Raw genomic sequence first — 21,009 nt, 5'->3', positions numbered from 1 at the left:
CACTTTTTTATTTGTAAAGGGCATCAAAGAAACCGAAGTTGCTTTTTCCTTCAAAAGCTAAAGGATTTGCGCGAATGTGCTGCGAGTGTGATACTGTTGATGTGGAAATGTTATATGTTTGTATACTATTTCTAATTGCCTTTTCCAAAAATTGCATACGTCCACGTTTGCGTACGTAAAGTTGTCGCAGATACGAAAAAGAATTAGCTGATTATAAGAAAAAGTTGCAAAAAGTTTGAAATAAAATTAGTGAGCATTTGCGCAAGCGAATTTAGGTCATCGACACAGTGGGCAGCAGACATATGGACCAATGCAAACGCATATGCAAAACGGTATTTCAGTAAATACTTTAGTGACTTGCAATGCGAACCGTGCCACGAAGCTATAAACTGGGGCACTTAGTGACCGTTGAACGCCCACTGTCAAGTGGCAATTGTAGCCGAAATTTAAACAGGCATTTTTCTACTCAGACGCAGATGCCGCATGCCTTCAAACACGTCATAAGATTTTGGTTTTAGTAAAATATTTAGATTGGTATTTATATATTCATATCAGCTATCAACTAGAGCTGAGACAGTTGTGGCAACAACAACAAAAGCAGTGCCAAAAATAAGAAATTAACAGCTATGGGCGCTCAATTTACCTTAAAAACAAGCAACAAGCGAGACATTAGCGCGTCGGAAGCCCAAAAAGGCAAAAAAAATTGCGAAAATAAAACACCAAAACACAGACACACATGTATATGCAAACTATTTACGCGTAGTGCAGTGTCAGGTGCTGAGAGGCTTGTCGGCGCTGCGTTGTCTACTGCGGCAGCAACAGCTAACCAGCCAGCCAGTCAGTTAGCCAGCCTTACGAACGAGTTTTGTTGAAGTTTATAAAAGTCGCAACATTTTGCCAATTGGACAACAGTCGTGTCTTAGCGCCGCCAACGTTGGTGCATACAGTTATTATTACCGAGTAGCGCGTTGTACGCAAGGAAACGGAAGTGCGCGTTTTGGTGTGCGAGCGTGCGCGTGTCATTGTGCCGTTGTACGTGCCGTTAAATTTGAAATATTCAACAACAAAAAATAAGGATACGCATATCCTTTTTCAAAGCCAAAGAGAAAATAAACAAAATTGTCACAAAATGCTGGCGAATTTGCGTTCAACACTTCGCAATTTGGCTGCTTTGCTGTGCATTGTTGCGCATGCGCAGGCCACATACAAACTGCAGGAGCGTTATAGTTGGACCGAATTGGATTTCGCTTTTCCTAATCCTGGTTTGAAGCAACAGGCGATCGCTACCGGCGATTATATACCACAGAATGGACTGCCTGTCGGCGTGGAGCACTGGGGCAATCGTCTGTTTGTGACCGTGCCCCGTTGGCGTGATGGTAGGTGCAAACGTCAAGTGCAAGGATGTTAAAGAATAATTTGAAAAGTGTGCTGTCATTTTTTAAACATACTGTGATTTAGAAAGCGAATCGCTGATTATTTTCTGTTATTAGAATAAGAGTGGATATTATTAATATCCTGCAGCTTTAAGTCTGATCCCTGTACATTTCAATGTTATAAAAGCTGACTTGAGGATGAGGATATTTGAGGATAATTCCTAATGATATTCCAGTTTAAGACCTCATACGTCAACTCATAATTGAATTCTGCATGTAAATGCTTAATTTTTGGTGAAGGCGGGAGATCTTGTGTTTACACTCATTACTTTGTAGAGGTTATATTATATGTACCATACGAACGGACATGTCGAAGACCCTATAAAGTAAATATATAAAAGATCTGAGCTGTGTCGATTTAGCCATGTTCGTCTGTCTGTTCGTCCACGCGAACCAGTCCATCAGTTTTTGAGATATTGAACTGAAATTATGCACACGTCTTTTTCTCCCCAAGAAGCTACTCATTTGTCGGAATCGTCGATATCGGACCACAATGGCATATACATAGCTTTCATTTATTTATTTTAGCTTCTATTTTAGTTATTATTAACTTTGGAATGATATCATTACAATTATAATAAAGATAGTACAAAACAAGTAGGGCAGGGCTAAGTTCGAGTGTAACCGAACATTTTATACTCTTGCAACTTGCAAGAATCAAGTCTTGAGATATTACTTCAGTTGTGAACAATATTAAAAAGCGTAACAAAAGGATTCAACTTCATTGTTCGACGAAATCATGCACAGATTACACCCAAATTTGGTGCCAAATTCATTTATTTTGAAATAAAACCGCTTAGTTAAATTACTATATTTAGGACACGTCAGCGAAAAGTATACTTAAATGATCCTCAAACGGGATAAATGTGATAAGAACCCAACCAAAGAGGCTAAATTAAATAGATTGAGTAAATGAGAAAAACGTCAACCAAGGAATCGAAATTCATCACGTTAGGGATATGAGGTCTTGACCAAGACAAATTTCGTTAAGATTGATATAAATGTTTACTAAAATATCAAACAATTTGGCCACCCTTATTGCCATATTGGTTGATATATGAGGTATAAAGTCACCTGAACGTCGTGAACGTTTACATTAGGTTTGTGGAGATTAAGAGCAGTATTGGCCCAATTCTACCCATTTTTGACATAAGGGTATATTATTACCAAAGAACCATTTTCCTTGAGCTCCATAAAAATATATCATAGATTGACAGATTTTTACAAAACGTCAAACATACGCACAGGGTGCTTGAACAGTTATGGTCCGATTTTGTCAGTCTTTTAATCTGAGATGGCATACTGCAGAGGCACTATTTGCGCACTAAATTTGTTCGACCAACTCGACTGGGTCCTGAGATATGGATTTTCTTCTGTGCCAAGCTCATCGTTCGTAGTGAGCGAGGCTGTCACCCGATTTCATCGATTTTCAGATGAGTAAATTTTGATATTGCATCTTAAGGATATATTTGCATAATCTTTGAGGGCGGAACTACGCACATTTTTTTCAAGAGTTTTAGTTTACAGTTGCTTTTTGCTACTGTGATTCTCCGTGCCTTCTATATCTTATTTGAGTTAGTGCCTAGTAATGGTACTGTATAGATTTTCATTTAATGGTATTTTGTGGGCAAAGCAGTAGTCCGATTACAATATAATAATTAAAAAAAAATATACGTATTAATTATTTTCCTCTTTTTTGTAGTGAAGTAAAAATATTCCATTTTTTTGAGACTTTTTCTGATTAAACTGAATTTTCAAGTTTCCTTTTTTGTAGGGAGTCATATCAGTTTTTGATTGAATGAAAATTTTTGAAAACTTTATCAGAAGTTTCTACTTTATTAACGATTGTACAGGTATTGATGCTTGGTCTATTTATAAAGAGTTTAGGCAATGTTGTAACGGAATATATACAATCCTAACACAATCAGAATGCAGATTTGTTTGGTAAATTGAGTCGAATTCTCAACTTATTTATTATATTTCCTTTATAAGAATTTTCAATGCTAATGTTAATGCCCCAATTTCTAAAGAGAACGACCAAGATTGCATGCTAACCTAAAGCATGTTCTAACACCAGAAAGAATTTCTTATCGTTGAACTCAACTTTGAGATAAAAAGCGAAGAAACCCTCACATAATGATGACTAATTAGGTAGAAATTTTGATTATTTGGATATATACTATAATACACTAAAACTGCTAGTGAAAACCGAATGCATTTTGTTTTTTTATTATTGGTGTAAACTTTTTTATGTTCGTGTGAAATTTGATTTTTGATTTTTTCGTGGGTAAGACCCAACTTCGACTTTTCATCTAAGTTAAAGCATATGTGAGCATTAGCAGGAATAATGTAATAATCAATCGATTTCCATGATACAAACGGTAAATTAAAATCTCTCGAAACAATCATGGAATCAGTATTATTAGCCATGGAGAAAATATTATTTATTAAAGAAGCACGCAGTATATATACAGAAAAGTCCAATTGAGGCGGTATATATGATAAATATATTAAAAAAATTAAAAATAGTTTGCCTATTTTTCGGTGGGAAGTTAAAATGTTCTTTTTTTAAAGACCTTTCTTTCTCATTAAATTGAACTTTTCACGGCTGCTTACACGGTCCTTTTTGGACAATTTCAAGTTTTCTTTTAAGTAGAAAGTCATATCCAATTTTTAATTGGATTAAAATTTCAAAATCTCAGAAAATTATATCAGACATTACTAATATATTAACCGCTCTACAGATGTTGACGCATGGTTTATTTTCAAAGAGCTTAAGAAAATGTTGCAACGTAATATTGGCTGTAAAATCCTAACACAATCAGAGTACAGATTTGTTTGGAGCATTAACTGGAATTCTCAACGTATTTATTTGTTGGCAGAGTTCTCAGTTCAACAGTTTATTCAAGACTTATTTTACAAAATGGATTTCATGTTTCAGTAGTTATATATGTTACATATACAATATAGTGTATTCATATGGAATAATAACTTATTCATATTACATTTTCGGACAAAGCCCTCTTAAGAAATATATTACTTGTTACATTTTCAACATTATTATATTTACTTTATACGGATTTTTTTAATTACTGTTAATACCTAAATTGTTAATAGAACGACCGAGGGTGCATGTTAGCCTAGTAATTATATCGTTCCTACTATGAAAGCATGCTCTAACAACGAAAAGAATTTGCGAAAAACCCTCATATGACGATGACTAATAGGTAGAAGTTTTGTTTATTTGGATATCTAATATAATACACTGAAACTGCTAGTGAAAACCGAATGCATAATTTTTTTTTTTTTGATTATTGGTGTGAACTTTTTTATGTTCGTGTGAAATTTGATCTCTTTACGTCACTTAGTTTTTGTCTGGGTTTGTGTTGTTGGCATAGTCTAAAGAGAAACCAAAGCAAATGCATTTTTTTGTTCGCTAAGAACGAAGTAAACATAATATTTGTGGTTTCTACGCAAATTCAATAAAACCCAGTAAGATAAAAGGTGTCAAAAATTTAACCAGTTCTTTTCACTAAACAAACGGGGATTTTTTCAAGAAGTGTTTATTTTCTAAAGACTTTGAATTATTTGCAATGAAATGCTAATACGCTTCGCTGACACGTGTGAGTCTATTTTTTTCTGATCTTTGTCAATTTGTCTACTCAAACTGCTACCCAAAAATAAATAACTCTTTTCTGACATATTTTAATTTTTTTGTAAGGCGGCAACCTAATTGATTCAAGTCAAATTAATCAATCACTTCATTATTTACAAACGCAATCACTACTTTTTACACCAATGCTAAACAAATGGCTGTGAATTTTCGTTATAAACTGGTTATTAATGAGCAGTAATGAACTCTGAGCATACATAATACCAAATGTCTAACTGTTTGTATACAAAAGACATACGGCTATGTAATATATTAAATAGACTAGACAACAACAAAAAATATTCCGTTTCAACAATTAAAGCTTGTTTGCAGCCGAAAAAAAGAACAATTGTAGGCAAAAACACGACAATTCAATTCAACAAAATATTCGAAATCAAACAAAACGACAAAATGATATTACCCGAAAGTTTACCGACTTATTTTTCGCAAGGGGAGACGGTGGCGGCTTAGTAATCTAATATTATTTTTGCGGCTATTCAATTATGCGCCAGATAAATGCATAGCTACTAATCACCCATAATCGCACATAAATATCAGTTGGAACAACATCAAAAGCCTCACACTTTTTAAAACACTACATGCAACATGTGGCATGTTCAAATAGCAGCGTTCATAACTCATAATTTGCATATAATAACAGCGAAGTCATGAATGAAAATGTTGTTACAAGAGGTGAGAAAAAAACTCAAAAACGAACTCAATACGTTATTACGCAAAATTTTGCCGTGAGCATAGCGTAACATATCATAACAAAATCGTCGCTCAACAGCATGGCGCGTGGTGTTGGCCGAAGCTTTAATCACTATGACAACAATTTTCTGTTAAATGCTGATCAAAATCGGCTTAAACTTCTTATTAAGTGGTTGTTAATATAAGCCTTTGATTTGGGAAAGCTTGGCTTGAAAATTGCTTGAAGAGGGGTGAAAGAAGTGTTGAATGAGCTATTGCAAGAATTAATCGAAAATTTTCGGTTTTGATTTCTGAAAATCATTTTTTAACATCAAACTAAAAGTATTTAAATCAATGTTATTGAATTCAGTTCCTTTTCATCTCTTTCAAATTATTTTATTTAATCCATAAAATCTATAGCTACTGCAGTTTATTGTAATTCAACTAAAATTAATCAAGTTGACTTAAGGCAAATTCAATCATATCTAAATCGGTAGCATTGAAATCAATTCAAGTAAAGTCGATATATAGTAGGTCAAATCAATTCTATTTGCTTTTCCTATTAATTATCTCTATTTAATTTTTTTAACCTGGACAGGGTATCTTAAGTTTGACATGAAGTTTGTAACATCCAAGAAGAAGCTTCGGAGGTTCAATTAAATTCGGCTTGAGTCAATTAAAATCAACTCAATTATGTAACTTAAACCGATTTACCTAAATCAAGTCAATAACATTTAAGTTTATAGATCACAAACTAATTCAAATTCCCAGCAAAATTTAGTGATTAAAGAAAGGTACTACTTGTATCCTGTTCAGTAAGCCATTGGTAGCGAAACCAGGGGAAGGGATATTCTAAAATACTTAGTTCCTATATCTACCCACTACCACGGACTTTCGAGATCCTATATAATTAAACTTAAAATCGGTATCCAATATTGCCTTCTCTACCAAAGCACAGTGGGAAAGGAGTGAGGTGGACTGGAACGCAGGGATACGCATCTATACAGAAAGTTGAAAACTATATAATCGACTATTAAGTACTGCCTTTTCATCAAAATTAGATATCAAAATCGCCTTCCGCCAACAAACTGTAGTGTCTACCAAGCTGAGATCACAGCTGTTAAAGAAAGTCGCCTTGTTCTGATATGCAATGTGCTTACAACAAAGAGTTTATTCATTTATACAGATAGCCAGGCGGCTTTCAAATCCAGTAAGATATCTTAGATTTTTAGATATTTTATTGATTCGAATACCAATTTCACGATAAACCTGCAATGGATATTAGATCATAGTGATATTCCTGGTAACTGCGAATCGGACGAACTAGCCAGAGCAGACACTACCCGACAATTAGTTCGCAAAATGGGGAATTTAAATGCCTTTTTCTACTAATAGATATTCAATCGACAAACATATTATAAAAATAGGTGAGTCTCGGTGGAGTCATTCCCTAACTTGCTCAACAAGCAGGCAAGCGTGGCATGAAAGGAAAATTGTCTGCACATCTTCTTCTTCTTAATTGGCGTAGACTTAGACGTCTGTACATACCGACTATTAAAATTCAAAAGGAATGACATAAGAACGCTAGAACCGGTCACTGTCTGTTTAATTGGCATGCCAGCAGACTGAGTATACCATATAATGACTATTGTGATGGGGTAGAAGAAGAGGAGGAAAAGTATTACAACTATCGGTAGAGTCTTTCTTGACGATGTTTCAGCGGTTTCACAGATACAACTCTTAGTACTAATGAACTTCAACAGAAGCACAGGGATTGCAGAGAGATCAAATAGAGTGAGAAGCTTTTAATCCCGGTGTTTCACAATAAGCCTCCTCAAGGCCTAGGAGCGTCGTCAGACATACACTCTACCTACCTATTTAACTAATAATGATTTAACTGATAAGTAACTCTGAGTCTCTGGACTTTTTTAAGGGGTTAGATGGGTTTCCTCGGGTAAAAAAACAGCATTTTTAAACATTTTTTTTCTCATATCTATAAAAAATTAAATATTTTATTAGAATTTGAAATTTTTGAAAAAAAATATTTAAAAATCGGCCAGTGCGACATCATTTCCATTGAAAAAATACGTGTTTTAGTTAAAACCTTAGTTTAGAACTTGGACTTTTATAAAAAAGTTAAAATTTTAATAACAATTCCGCGATATTTACTTTTAAAATAATTTTAATCGAAAATAAAATCCTTCACCGAAGTCTTTGAGAATTGTATCTCAAAGACCAGTGTAAAATTTCATGAAAATCGGTTGAGTACTTCTCGAGAAATATTGTCAACCGACCTCAAAATCACAGTTTGGAGAAAAACTCGTTTGAAGACGGCACCTTAGCCTAGCTAGCCTCGGGCGTACAAGTTCTTAGGGCTGTATCTCCGAAACTATTACTCGGATCAGCTTGATAATTTAAGACAATATTCTACAGGAGTTGTAGAATTTAATAAGACAATAAATCGATTTTTTGAAACCCGTAAATGTAAACCCTTAAAGCCACCTCGTTCTCACACAATTTATTTTATTTTACCTAAAAAGTTTACAATCAATACAAAGCAAGTCACATCAGTTCACATAATTTCTAATCAATTCAAAGTAATTTTTATTCAAGTTACATAAAACAAAGAATAATTCAATATTTAGTTCAATTAAATTCCATTAAAACCGAAATAATTCAATTTATTGCATTAAATAATTAATTCAATTTACTACATTAAATTTAATCACAAGTCAAATTAATACTAACTGAAAATGTAATTTTTTCTTTTTCGACTTTAATTTTAGTAATTTTTATTCTATGATTACTTCACAATTTCAGTTTTTCTCAGGCACTCTTTTATTTTTGTAATCAAAGCACAGCATTACAACTTGCCACAAATGTCGTCGACCAATTTGCTGCATATAAGGGGCACGTAGGAAAATTTGTCGTATATTTTTGGTGAAGAATTTTAGAATGTTGTAGCAATGCGTGGATTTCCTTTATGGATTTTAATTAAGAGGTTTTGACGACTGTTTTTCGTTTTGTCAGTTTTGAACATTTTGTCGGATACAGTGGTCTGGTCTAGAAGTACTGAAATATTCAATAATGACTTAAAAAAAATCAAAATAATTAAAAAGATGCCAGATGACTAAACGCATGTCTACAAAACGCATTGAAGCTAGGTATATAAATTAGGTGGCCTAACGACCAATAAAAAGTTTGCTCCAATAAAGCGCTGATTTCAAACCTCGATTACACAATTTTGCCGAAATCATTCACCTCACTACCACTCAGCTGATAGCTATTGAAGTGTAGAACCAAAAACTTTTAACTCGGTTATCTTTGCTTTAGGAAATTGTACACCTTAATGGGCTATATTAATTAAGATATTCACAATTTATAGTTTCCTCGAAAAACCTCCATAATTACTTCCCTTTTCACAATTGCATTCCATTGCTTGAACAAATCTCATTAAAAAAAGCAAAAGCAAATAATATAAATTATAATTTGACCAATTAATTTTTTTATATAAATATTTACACATTAGAGCCGGTTGTGCGATGTGTCAGTATGCACAAAAATACTCAGCTGCTCATACTACAAGTCTAGGCAGGCAAAAAGAATGTGTGTTCGATTCGTGCAACAAATGCTAAACAAGCCAGACAAAATGACGCGTATTGATTTGTAGCAGCAAAACAAGACTTAAAATAAATGACAAATGCAACTTTTTGTAAAGTAACAGCAATACTGTATAAATGAATTTGTTAAGTCCAAAAAAGCACAGCTTTAATTGTATGAAAATACAATAATTAAAAACAAGCCACCAAAGAAAAGCGGCGACAAACAGCAGTGTTAATACGAAAATGTGCAAAACGAGCAGCCCACAGCGTGGCTGATAAGCCATTTAATAAATATTTACAAACAAACTGGTAAATGATTCAACAGTTAGAGCTGATGATGGCCAATTAATGGATAATGATGTGAAAATGCAGCAGCACAGTGGGTTGAAAGTGATAAATAAGGTGGTGAAAACAGGAAACACGTTACTTTCAAAATAAAAATAGCTAAAATACCGTACAAAAGTGCATTTCTTATAGGATAAAAGGGTATACATAGATATCTTTATCTTGATTTTGATTGGTCCGTTTGAGTGGTATATAGTTGCCAAGTGATTAAAGTGATCGAATCTGAAACATGTCTTCAAAGTTTGTAGCGTTGCCTTGGACAATAATTTATGCCATATTTTGTGAAGATATCTTGTCAAAAGAGAAAGCTTTCCATACAAGTGCTTGATTTTGATCAACTAGATAGTGGTCAGATATCGGCGGTTCGGACAAATGAAAAGAACGTATACATTTTCAGTTCGATTGCTCCAAAGCCGAGAGACTAGTTTGCTTATATGCAGATAGTCAAACGGACAGATGAAAGTGACTAAATCGATACAGCTCGTCGCCCCTATACAGGGTATACAAATTTAACATATTTGAATTACCAATCACAAATCAATTACCGGTTCTCGCATTCGGAACCCACGGATAGATCTAGGAAATCTTAAATTCATCGATAATCACAGTAAACAAATTGTTAATAAAGAATCCGTAGTAGTAAAAATTTAAGACCGTCGCTTAGAACTGTGACAGAATCTCTTCCAGAACACATTAATAGTTAGAAGAACGATAACGAAATCTTAGATCTCGTGGTACGAGAATATGTCCAGAGTTAGGCAAAAGGCAGCCTTTTAAGTTGCCAGGCCACTGCAATATATTTCAAGCTGAGGTCTTTGCTTTTGCAAAAGCCGAAGAGCTGACCTCTAATGCACCAGCAAGCCATTCCAGAGTCAACATCTACGTAGATAGCTAAGCAGCAATCAAGGCAGTAACCTCTTATCGTGTCTCGGGAAGCAGGGCAGCAGTGGAAATTGTTGCCAGAAACAAGTAACCTCATTTCTACCGAGTGCCAGACCACAAACTATCAAGGGAAATGAAATAGCGGATGAGATTGCCAAGAATGGTATACGGCTAATATGCGAAAACGTGATCAACATTGCGAAATCCATGCATTGTCTATACGACGATCTGAAAAGAAGCATGTTAAAGAAAGTCAAAACCTGAGAAAATTTTTGGTGAAATTGAGAACTTTAAACACTCGTAGATGAACTACAAATTTACTTGGAATATTGTGTTTCCAATAGAATTCCAATGTGGAACGTTAAAAAAGTTGCAGAAGAGCTTCCGGGAGTTTGTATTATTACAAAAACATGTATTTGAAGTGGTGATGTCATCGAAAACTTGCCTCAAAGAAAGAAAGTCAGAAAGGAAATGGTTATGTTGACATCAGATATATAGCAGATAATCTCAACATCTCCTTTTGGAGCGACTCAAACATTTTGGTTAATGTTTTGGGTATGAAACGCGTCGCTGCCAAACTCGTATCAAAAGATGATGTATGATTTTTGTGTTCAAACACTAAGCGAAAGTCAAAGCTCACCCACCATATTTGCCAAAATTGGATCCCGGTAATTTTTTTTTGCTTTCAAAAGTGAAAAATCCGGTTTGTAGTACCGGCCAAGAGTCCATTGATCAAATATATAAAAATCACTAGGATCGCGTCATAAACAAACAGTTTCACAAACTACTTGATATATAAAGTTAAAACCTCAGACAAACATAATAAAGGATTATACCAATCTAGGAAAGATAGATTTATTGATTTGTTTATATGGACTGATCCGGCCCATGTAACTCTAAAGACATCCAAAATAGATTCAAATTCTTCAATTATTTAAGTATAGTTGCTAAGTTTAGCACATAAACTTCGTCGTTCAAATATCTATAAACCTCTTTAGATAAAAAATGATCACAAAAATTATTTCACAAAAAACTCGAAAGTTTTTCCTTTTCCTCAAATTCGTAGGTTTACGACCACACACCTTCTTTTACGATGGCATAAGATTTTAAACATAGACGCCACAGTGTTACTACTATTATCCACCGTTAAGTCAGCGCATAAATTGAATCAACTCCCAAAAAAAACCTGTCATAAATATAAGTACATGGGCGTGGACACTATTTTGTTTCGACCATGATGGACGTACTGCCAATACTATTATTATTAAACTACAATTTTCCAATAACTCGATTATTTTTTTCTTTAATTTTCTTGTTTTTCCTCTCTATTGTGCAAGCTCAGTTATTTTAGTTTAGCCGTCGATCATTGCGGGACAAGATGTTTGTAGCAGATATTAAAAGTATGCCCATATTGGGTGGGTAATTGACTGAGCCATTGTATTTGCTCATGTATACAAGGTGCGTTCCAATGTAAACAGGAATTCTTCTGCTTCAATACAGCTTTTTCCACGATCCAAAAGCATGTCGAATGAGTGTTTTAGCTCGTTGGTCGGTATGTCCGCCAGTATGCCGGTGCAAGCCTTTTGTATGGCCTCTACGTCTGCATAACGCTTTCCTTTCATGGGCAAATGCAATTTTCCGAAAAGGAAGATGCAATATCAGGTGAATACGGGGAGTGGTTAATGGTTAAAATGTGATTTTTAGTCAAATAATCGGTCACAATGATGTCCTTCGAATGTTAGATTCTAAGCAATTTTCGGTCGTCAGTCAATTTGTGCGGAACAAACCGTGCACACACCTTTCGTAAGCCCAAATGTTCAGTCAAGATCCGATAAATCGATGTTTTGGAAATGTTCAATTCCATTTCCATGAATTTCAATGATGATTTCGGCTGATTTTGAGGAATTCATGCACAGTTTCGATGGAATTTCCGGTGATCACGGATTTTGATTGGCCCACATGTTGATCGTCATTTATGATCTCAAAACCACTTTGAAAACGTTGAAACTACTCATGCACTCTGCTACGGAATAGGCAATCATCGCCATAAACTTGTTTCATCAATTGAAATGTTTCGGTAAAAGTTTTACCAATTTTAAAACAAAATTTAATGTTGGCTCTTTGTTCGAAGCTCATTATCGCACCGATAACACAAACATACTGACACTTGAAACACATAATTTCACTTCCAATCAATGAAATGTCATGAAATTCTCACTGGACAGTCGATAAAGATAGCACCAGTCGACATATAGATGGCGCCACCAGGGGGCGCTAGATTCAGAAAGTCCTGTTTACTTTGGAAACCACCTTGTGCGATAAAATGTGTGGCATACGGAGCAGTAGGTGTGGCAGAAATGTGTGAACGGTGCTTAAATTTTATTGGCGTATTTATGTTATTACTAACGAATCTGATACATTATTTATATAAACGCCTATTAATGAAAATCCACACTGAATATCAAATGAAGTGGAGCGATAAGGTTTGTAATGTTCCATAATTTGAATTACCACTATTAATCAATTATTCAGTTATTTTCGATTGAAAAAAGTGGGAGACGGATGAAGTTTCTAACATATGATACTATTGGAACTTAAGTAAGGTGTTAGAATATGAGGATTTAGGAAACAGCTAGAAGCTATATGCTGACCGCAGGCAATGTATCACAAATCCTGGCACCTTAATAGAAATATTGAATTATTTTTTTTATTTTTGATAAAACCGTACATTATTATCTGAAAATGATTTTTTAATATTTCTTACAGATTAACCAATATTTTCAGTAAGAAATTAACCTTAAGCACTGAGACCAGCGAATTCGGTATAAGGAGTTTTGAAAAGTTATAGTCCGATTTCTACAATTTTTAGACGAAAGATACCAAATCTCGATGGCACCATCTGTGCAACATTTTAATCAGATATTGTCATTGTTTCTCGATTTATATATTTTTAAATAATATAATCTGAAGGAATTAAATTTTAATTTATTTATATGGAAAGTAGGCGTGGTTATAAACGACTTCATCTCTTTTCAAACTGTAGCAAAAATACGTTCTTTAGCATAACTTGAGCATTCTTCAAAGTAGCAGGAAACACGTATATCAAGATTCAGCAAGATATCTCAAGTTTTACTTGCAACATGTTGCAAGCGTCAAAAAATATGCTCTGATCTAAACTCTACGCGCACACACTTTATCGTACAATCTTTGTATGTGTGAATTGCCATATTAAAAAATCAGAGTTGACAAGTCTTAAGAAATTAAGTCAACATGAGTTAAGCTGTCATGCGATACATGGATTATCTCCAGGCGAGTTGTCAGCCACACAGCGGAAAAGCTCGACAAGTTGCTGTCAAGCGGAACAACTGAGCTTGAATGTGTTGAACGAATTACGGGAGTAATAGCGACTAGTCACTAGCTTACTAACCACGTAGCAATTGGTTTAAGTATGACAGGTATTGCAAACATGCGGCAAATTAATTTTGACGTAAATCTTAAAAGTTAATGTTTTTTTGCTCAGCAAGCGCTAAGCAATTCGAAGCTTAAACTAAAGAGTTGCCACCGACGTAGCCCAGGACGTAGACTAGATTTAAGTGTGTGTCAATTTAGATAAAGCGTAACATTGCATTGCAAATTTTTCCATTAAAAAAACGTTCCGCTTCTGACTTGAAAAGGTTTTCATTAAATCCTTAACAGATCAGAACCGTTAAAACTAATTTTTGATAACTAGGAAAATCGATCATATTTACATATATCCTTGATTGTTTTGACTTCGCTTCAGTTCTAAGGGACACATAATGACTTTTTGATGTCTTCTTTTAGTAAGTCTAGTGGGAACTGTATCACAAGGTTCAAGGTATGCACTTGACTCCCTTTGCTGATATTTAGCTACTTCAGATTAGAGAACCTCAATAAACTTTTCTAAATGAACCGGATCAAAAATTTTCTCTCGAAAACGAAATTTGCCAAAAAAAAAATGAGCCTTTTACATCAATACCAATGATTCATTTCCATTCAAAATTATTTGAGAGCCTAAAAATTTCGATTAATCTGTCCTAACTAGTTACAACAAGTCCAAATTACTTGGTGTCTAGACCAAAAGGTGAATACACAGGAACATCTCAACCTGGAGCTTCTGGCAAGTTATTATCTTGCGTTATTGTCTATGGCCCTGCATTGTCCTGTTGGAACACAATTCCTATTGACCAAAGCTGGCTGCTTATAGGCGATTGTTTCCTTCAAACGGTTATATTGGTGACAAATCAGATCTAAAGGAACTTGGATATTGGGGAGTAACTGATAGAAGATTTTTCCATGCCACGAAACCTAGAGCAGAACCTACCTGAATATCACTCCGGGCTTGGCCATTATTTTCGCGGGCATCACCAATAACGATCTTTCAGAAATATATAGATTTTGTTGCGATTCAGCAGTGATTCGCCTATGAAACTTTGGTCCCTAAGTTTGTTTTGCGTTAACTTGTGAGGCATCCGCATATCGAGCTTCCAGGTACTCGAAACAGTGCTTACATCAAGTATAATGGTCGAACTCGACGATTTGTCTTATTCTCTTATTTTATCAACATTTTCGACGATTGGGCTTTCAGAGCGTAGTGTATTTCTGACATAAAAATTACTGAAGCGCAGTGCCGTAGAGAGAAAACCAGGGGCTGAAGATGACTGCACTGAACTTTTGGAGAAAAAGGTCTGCAAAACATTGTTTCAGAGCACCGGGCCTCTCAGAAAACTTCGGACTTTGGAGGAATTGGCTTCGATCTTTTCCACTTTCTTCTTTACTGCCTAAACAGAATAGATGAAACCAACCAACTGAAATTCCGCGAGAGTCTGCTATGGAATCAGGACCATAATTAATATTCAATTAAAGACATCTTTTGGTTGAAATTCATTTCGGAAAGTAGAGACCTTTCACTGAGTGAGAATATTTTCATTCTGATTTCTATTTGATTTCTTGATTTGCTTGCCTTTTTATACAATTTTTAAATCTAACTTATCTAATTCAGTGTATGTGTAGATGTGCATCACTTTTTTTTATGGAACAACTCAATCTATTTGGAAAATGATACAAATTACAGATCATCACATATTAAAAATGGCCGATACGACACTTAGAAATCATATTATCCCTGTTGGAAAAACTGCTATATTATATTGAATATCAATTATCGAAACCAAGACGGCTCCGCGTCAAATGATTAGACGCTTTATGCGCTTGAGCTAAAAAAAATCAGTATTTGCAACAAGTACATATGTTAAACCAACACTCGACAACTTGTCAACAAATATATTTGCGAAAAATATTAATTGTGCAAAAAAGAAATCCTAAAATTATTGAATTGAATTTAAAATATTCAAACACAACGCCACTTACCGCCAAGCCAAGCTGCAGATTGAGGTGTGTCTACATATCATGAACATATATACTCATGAGGCCGGTTGACAAATAAAGCAATTAACTAACGCCTGATCAAATTAAGATCAGTTGGCTTATGTATTTAAATAATTGAGATAAAATTCGAAGCTACTGCTAGACAAGTTTTTAAAATTTTTTTTTTTTGTTGTACAAATTAAATTTTATTTTGGCAAATTGGTCTTTTCCCGTGTGATATTTTTAAGTGACAATTTAAAGGAATTTTAGTCAGTTCACACATGGTTTTAAAGAAAAGCGGAAGCGGACGCAGTACTTTTGTATATGAAACTAATGTATATTGCTGCTGTTTTGGCTATATACAGATTTCTATAATTCCACCCAACTATATCTAGTACAAGGTTGAGTAAGATTACTATATATTCATTATAAAACTATCAAAGCTTTAAGCCCTTGCTATGAAAATATCGCTTTCAAGCTTTGGTGAACATAAAATATTTTATAAACCTATGGAGAATTAAAGAGAAGCTGAGTGAAATAGATAAGTGAACGCGCTTCGCTAGAATAATCACTAAATATATCAACTAGAACGCTTTATATTTTTAAAGATCGTCATGTATGAGCACTGCACCTTAAAGGGACTGCTCCAATCAATAACTGACTTGCAAGCATGTAGTTTTGAGAAATTGGGCATTTGGAATTTTGGAAAATCATTTACTGCAACTAACTGGAATGACAGAATGGAGATGAAATACACATTGAAATATTGCTCATATTAATGAGTTATCGGTATATAATATGGAAAGAGTAGTTTCATCCAAAGAAATGGTTTGGAAATTTGTGAAAAATTTTGTTATCAGGGCATACTGCCTCCATAAGACCTTGAAAACGAATAAAATGTGATAGTTAACGTTATTGTCGAACAACCACTAATATTTCCGGCAAAAAAACATTTATCATTCAATGTAAAAGCAATTAAAACCTTTAGGACCGCTTCTGACTCAGACAGCATACAAGCGCGCACTTAGAAAAAATTTAAGCGGTAGTGAAGACATATTTTTCTCTTACTACGTAATCGGAACGAACTCGGATTTCTATCCGGTTACGGACTGTTAACTTGGCAGTATTTTTCCAAATTATTTTAGAGATGTTTTTTACCGATACAACAAACAACAAACTATTTTTTTGACAAAAAAGTATTTCCATGAACCATTTTTAGAGATTCGTTTCTGATTATGTACTTTAAAGTATCCTTTTTTGAAACTAGTATACTTTATCGATCACAAAAACGTAGAGCCGAGGCTTAAGTCAGTGCTTCTGGAACCAATGGTAGTAACTTTACATAAGTTTACTCATTTACAGCCTTCTATAAGAACAACTGGTTCAATTGGCCATTGATCTCAGTGGATTTTTTTATCTGGAAACATAGCTTTCACCTTATTGCTTACTTGGTGGAATGTGGACCATATAAAAGGTGATCAAGATTGGAACTACATAAATAGGAAACACAGTTATCAGTCTGTCGATCTGAATCTCATTGATGAAACTTTGAGTTTCCTACTTTAAAGGACGCGTGGTTGTTGGCTTGTTACAAAAGACCTGTGATTGCAAATAACTCCATAAAAAGAAATCTAATGGAGTTAAATCACCTCGTTTTCAAAAAGGTATGGTCCAACTATGCCTCTAGCACAAAATCCACATCAAACAGTGACACTTGTGACTGCATTTGTTTTTCGACAATCATATGTGAGTTCCCACAACCCCAAAGGCGGCAATTTCTGCGATTAACAAACCCGTCAATTGAAAATGAAAAAACGCATATCACGGGACCCGACCGATTTCAAAAAAAATTGAATATGTGGCATTCTTCTCGCATTTCAATGTAACAGCGCAAAAATTGGACTTCCATCTGCCACTTACCTTTCCAGTGTACAAATCAAGAAGCAATTAATTTAACGGTATAAAACACGAATAGAGCCTTTGAAGTATGCCAACTTTTGACTAAAAATTACCCAAATCCAAGCCCTTAATTACCGAATATTTAGACTCAGTACTTATAGTTGACTCTTAACCGCAAATATCGGCCAAAGTGGAGATGTATAATGCAAATTCGGCGATAATCCTTTCCTTTATTGTTTTTCAGGGATTAATTTTGAAATAATTTATAACCACTTGTTTAACTCCTTCCAGGTATACCGGCTACATTGACCTATATCAACATGGATCATAGTGTGACGGGTTCGCCGGAGCTGATACCATACCCTGACTGGCGCAGCAACACAGCTGGCGATTGTGCGAACAGCATCACCACGGCGTACCGCATCAAAGCGGATGAGTGTGGACGCTTGTGGGTGCTTGATACCGGCACTGTGGGTATTGGCAACACCACCACCAATCCTTGTCCATATGCGGTGAATGTTTTTGACTTGCAAACGAATACGCGCATACGCCGTTATGAGCTGCGTGCGGATGACACTAATGCGAATACGTTTATTGCCAACATTGTCGTTGACATTGGTAAATCATGTGATGATGCATTCGCTTACTTTTCCGATGAACTCGGCTATGGTTTGGTTGTATACTCGTGGGAGCAAAATAAATCATGGCGATTTTCGGCACACTCATACTTCTTCCCCGATCCATTGCGTGGTGACTTCAATATTGCCGGCTTGAATTTCCAATGGGGTGAGGAGGGTATCTTCGGTATGTCACTCTCACCCATACGTTCGGATGGTTATCGTACCATGTTCTTCAGTCCGCTGGCAAGTCACCGTCAGTTTGCGGTGTCGACACGTATTTTGCGCGATGAGAGTCGCGTTGAGGATAGCTTCCACGATTTTGTGGTACTGGAAGAACGTGGCCCCAATTCGCATACGACATCACGTGTTATGAGCGACGATGGCATTGAGCTGTTCAATTTGATCGATCAGAACGCGGTCGGTTGTTGGCACTCGTCCATGCCGTATCAGCCACAGTTTCATGGTGTTGTGGATCGTGATGATGTTGGTTTGGTGTTTCCTGCCGATGTGAAGATCGATGAGAATAAGAATGTTTGGGTACTATCCGATCGCATGCCGGTCTTTTTGATCTCCGATCTGGACTACAACGATGTGAACTTCCGTATCTACACTGCACCACTAAGTACTTTGATTGAAAATACAGTCTGCGATATACGTAACAGCGCCTATGGTCCATCGAATGCGGTGGGCAGCACCAGCTTCTATGCAACGCCTACGAGTACGAACACCGTTTTTGGTACACAATTGGGCTTTGTTGGTAATAAAGTTTACGGTCCGCCAAATCCAGTGAGTCTGCCGAAATCTCAAACGCTCTTCACCAAACAATATTTACCGCCTTTAGCCACCAAACCTGTGATTCAAGCCGATGTGCCACGTGTGGCGCCACCAAGTCGCAATTATTTACCACCACTTATGGGTACCGGTTACAGTACGACACAACGCAACGATGCATCTAAGGCTTACGTATTCAACAATGGTCTGTCCTACGAGACTGGTATTGGTGGTCCACATCTATTCCCACTGCATTCGGAGGGTTTGAAGAATTATGTTACCACACGCAATTCTGGGTGGTGGACGCAACATTAAGCAGTGGTTGCTTCAAGACATCATGTTTTCTCTTGTCATATGCTAGTTCCAGCCACGGATCCTCGTCTTTCTTATAAATTAGTTCATTTAGTGCAATTTGTGTCTTTGTTTTATCTCCGTGCACCTAAGTAACCTGAGGCAAGGCTACACTTTCGCAATAAAGTCTAGTAATTGCTTTTTATTTCATTTGAGACAGTTATAATATTGTAATAAATACTCATTTTTATTATTTTCGCATCCATGCAAGTGTATATAGTATACAAATTTATTATGGTAATTTGTAGCGGTAAAGAGTCATTGTTATAACTATTAAGATGATCGTTTTGCAAAATGGTTTCCAAATAAAACTTGATAAAAAGAGGAATCTGGTTTTAATTGAAAGAATGTAGCAAAACAAAGGGGTTTTCAATTGGGAAATAGTAGTATTTCAACCCCTGGTGCGATGGAGGAAGGATGGAATGAAGATCCGTCGGGTAAGAGACGGAGTCGAAGTCGTCTTGATCTAGAAACCGTGGCTGAGCAGTTAAGGAATTTCTAGATTGAAGTCGAAAAGCTGTTATCTGTTAGCGGACAGCGATGCAGGCCGCAAGTTTTTCTCTTGCCTAATTTCAGTGAAGGGGACGTCGTCACCGCGAAAGTAGACGGTAAAGAAGTGGGTTCCTGGCTGATCTCGGCCTAAATGCCGCATGAGGATGAGGTGGAATCACCTCTCATAGTAGTTCCCATAGAGGGACCGGTATTATGATTGATTCTGATCCATACACTCGGAATACAAAATTGCTTCACCAAGCGGTAGAGGGAAAACCCTCTTGTGGACACTGGAACTCTCGGAAATCTAAGCTCCGTGTAGAAAACTCTTTAAAAAGACCCTCAAAATTGGGGTAACTAACGACTGCGCGCTGTGCAAAGCCGGGCTCACAATCTATAAGTCCGAAATAAAAAAGGCCAAGAAGGCGGAAAGGTCGAAGGCTGTTATGAATGATCAGACGATTCCTTGATAAAAAATCATATGATGTGTACGGAGAAAATGTATTGAGCGAACGCCAATGTCAAAATTGGTTTTCAAAATTTCGTTCCCGCAATTTCGATCTTATGGCTGCACCACGACTTGGAAGACATCTTGTAGCCGATATGAAGAAAATAAAGTCGTTTGTAGATACAAACTGCCGAATAACAACTCCAAAGGTTATGAAAGTTTGCCAACGTGACCGCTCACAAGTAGATGAAGCAAAAATTATAGTATGTATGGGTTCCTCAAGTTTTTAAAGAAAGAAAGTGAAAGCCAATAACCTCAAACAGAAGAGGTGAGAGTGATTAATAGAAAAAGGTCTAGTGTTAAACCAGGACAATGCGAGACCTCATACAAGTTTGATGACTCGCCAAGAGATTTTGCAGCTTGAAAGGTATGTGCTACC

General features: G+C 35.8%; 1 protein-coding gene across 1 annotated transcript; it reads left to right on the top strand.

Moving 5' to 3' along the window:
* Positions 1-929: 929 nt before the first annotated feature.
* LOC120776162 (protein yellow-like) lies at positions 930-19,594 on the top strand. The gene is made up of 2 exons (XM_040106768.1): positions 930-1,376; positions 18,180-19,594. The coding sequence occupies exons 1-2, from the start codon at positions 1,130-1,132 to the stop codon at positions 19,592-19,594; spliced, it is 1,662 nt and encodes a 553-aa protein (XP_039962702.1). The 5' UTR covers positions 930-1,129.
* The last annotated feature ends 1,415 nt before the right edge of the window (positions 19,595-21,009 follow it).

The sequence above is a fragment of the Bactrocera tryoni genome, chromosome 4, assembly GCF_016617805.1.
Source record: "Bactrocera tryoni isolate S06 chromosome 4, CSIRO_BtryS06_freeze2, whole genome shotgun sequence".
In the NCBI taxonomy this organism is placed as follows: Eukaryota; Metazoa; Arthropoda; class Insecta; order Diptera; family Tephritidae; genus Bactrocera; species Bactrocera tryoni.
Note: the sequence above shows the minus strand (reverse complement) of the source record. Positions and strands in the feature narration are given on the sequence as shown.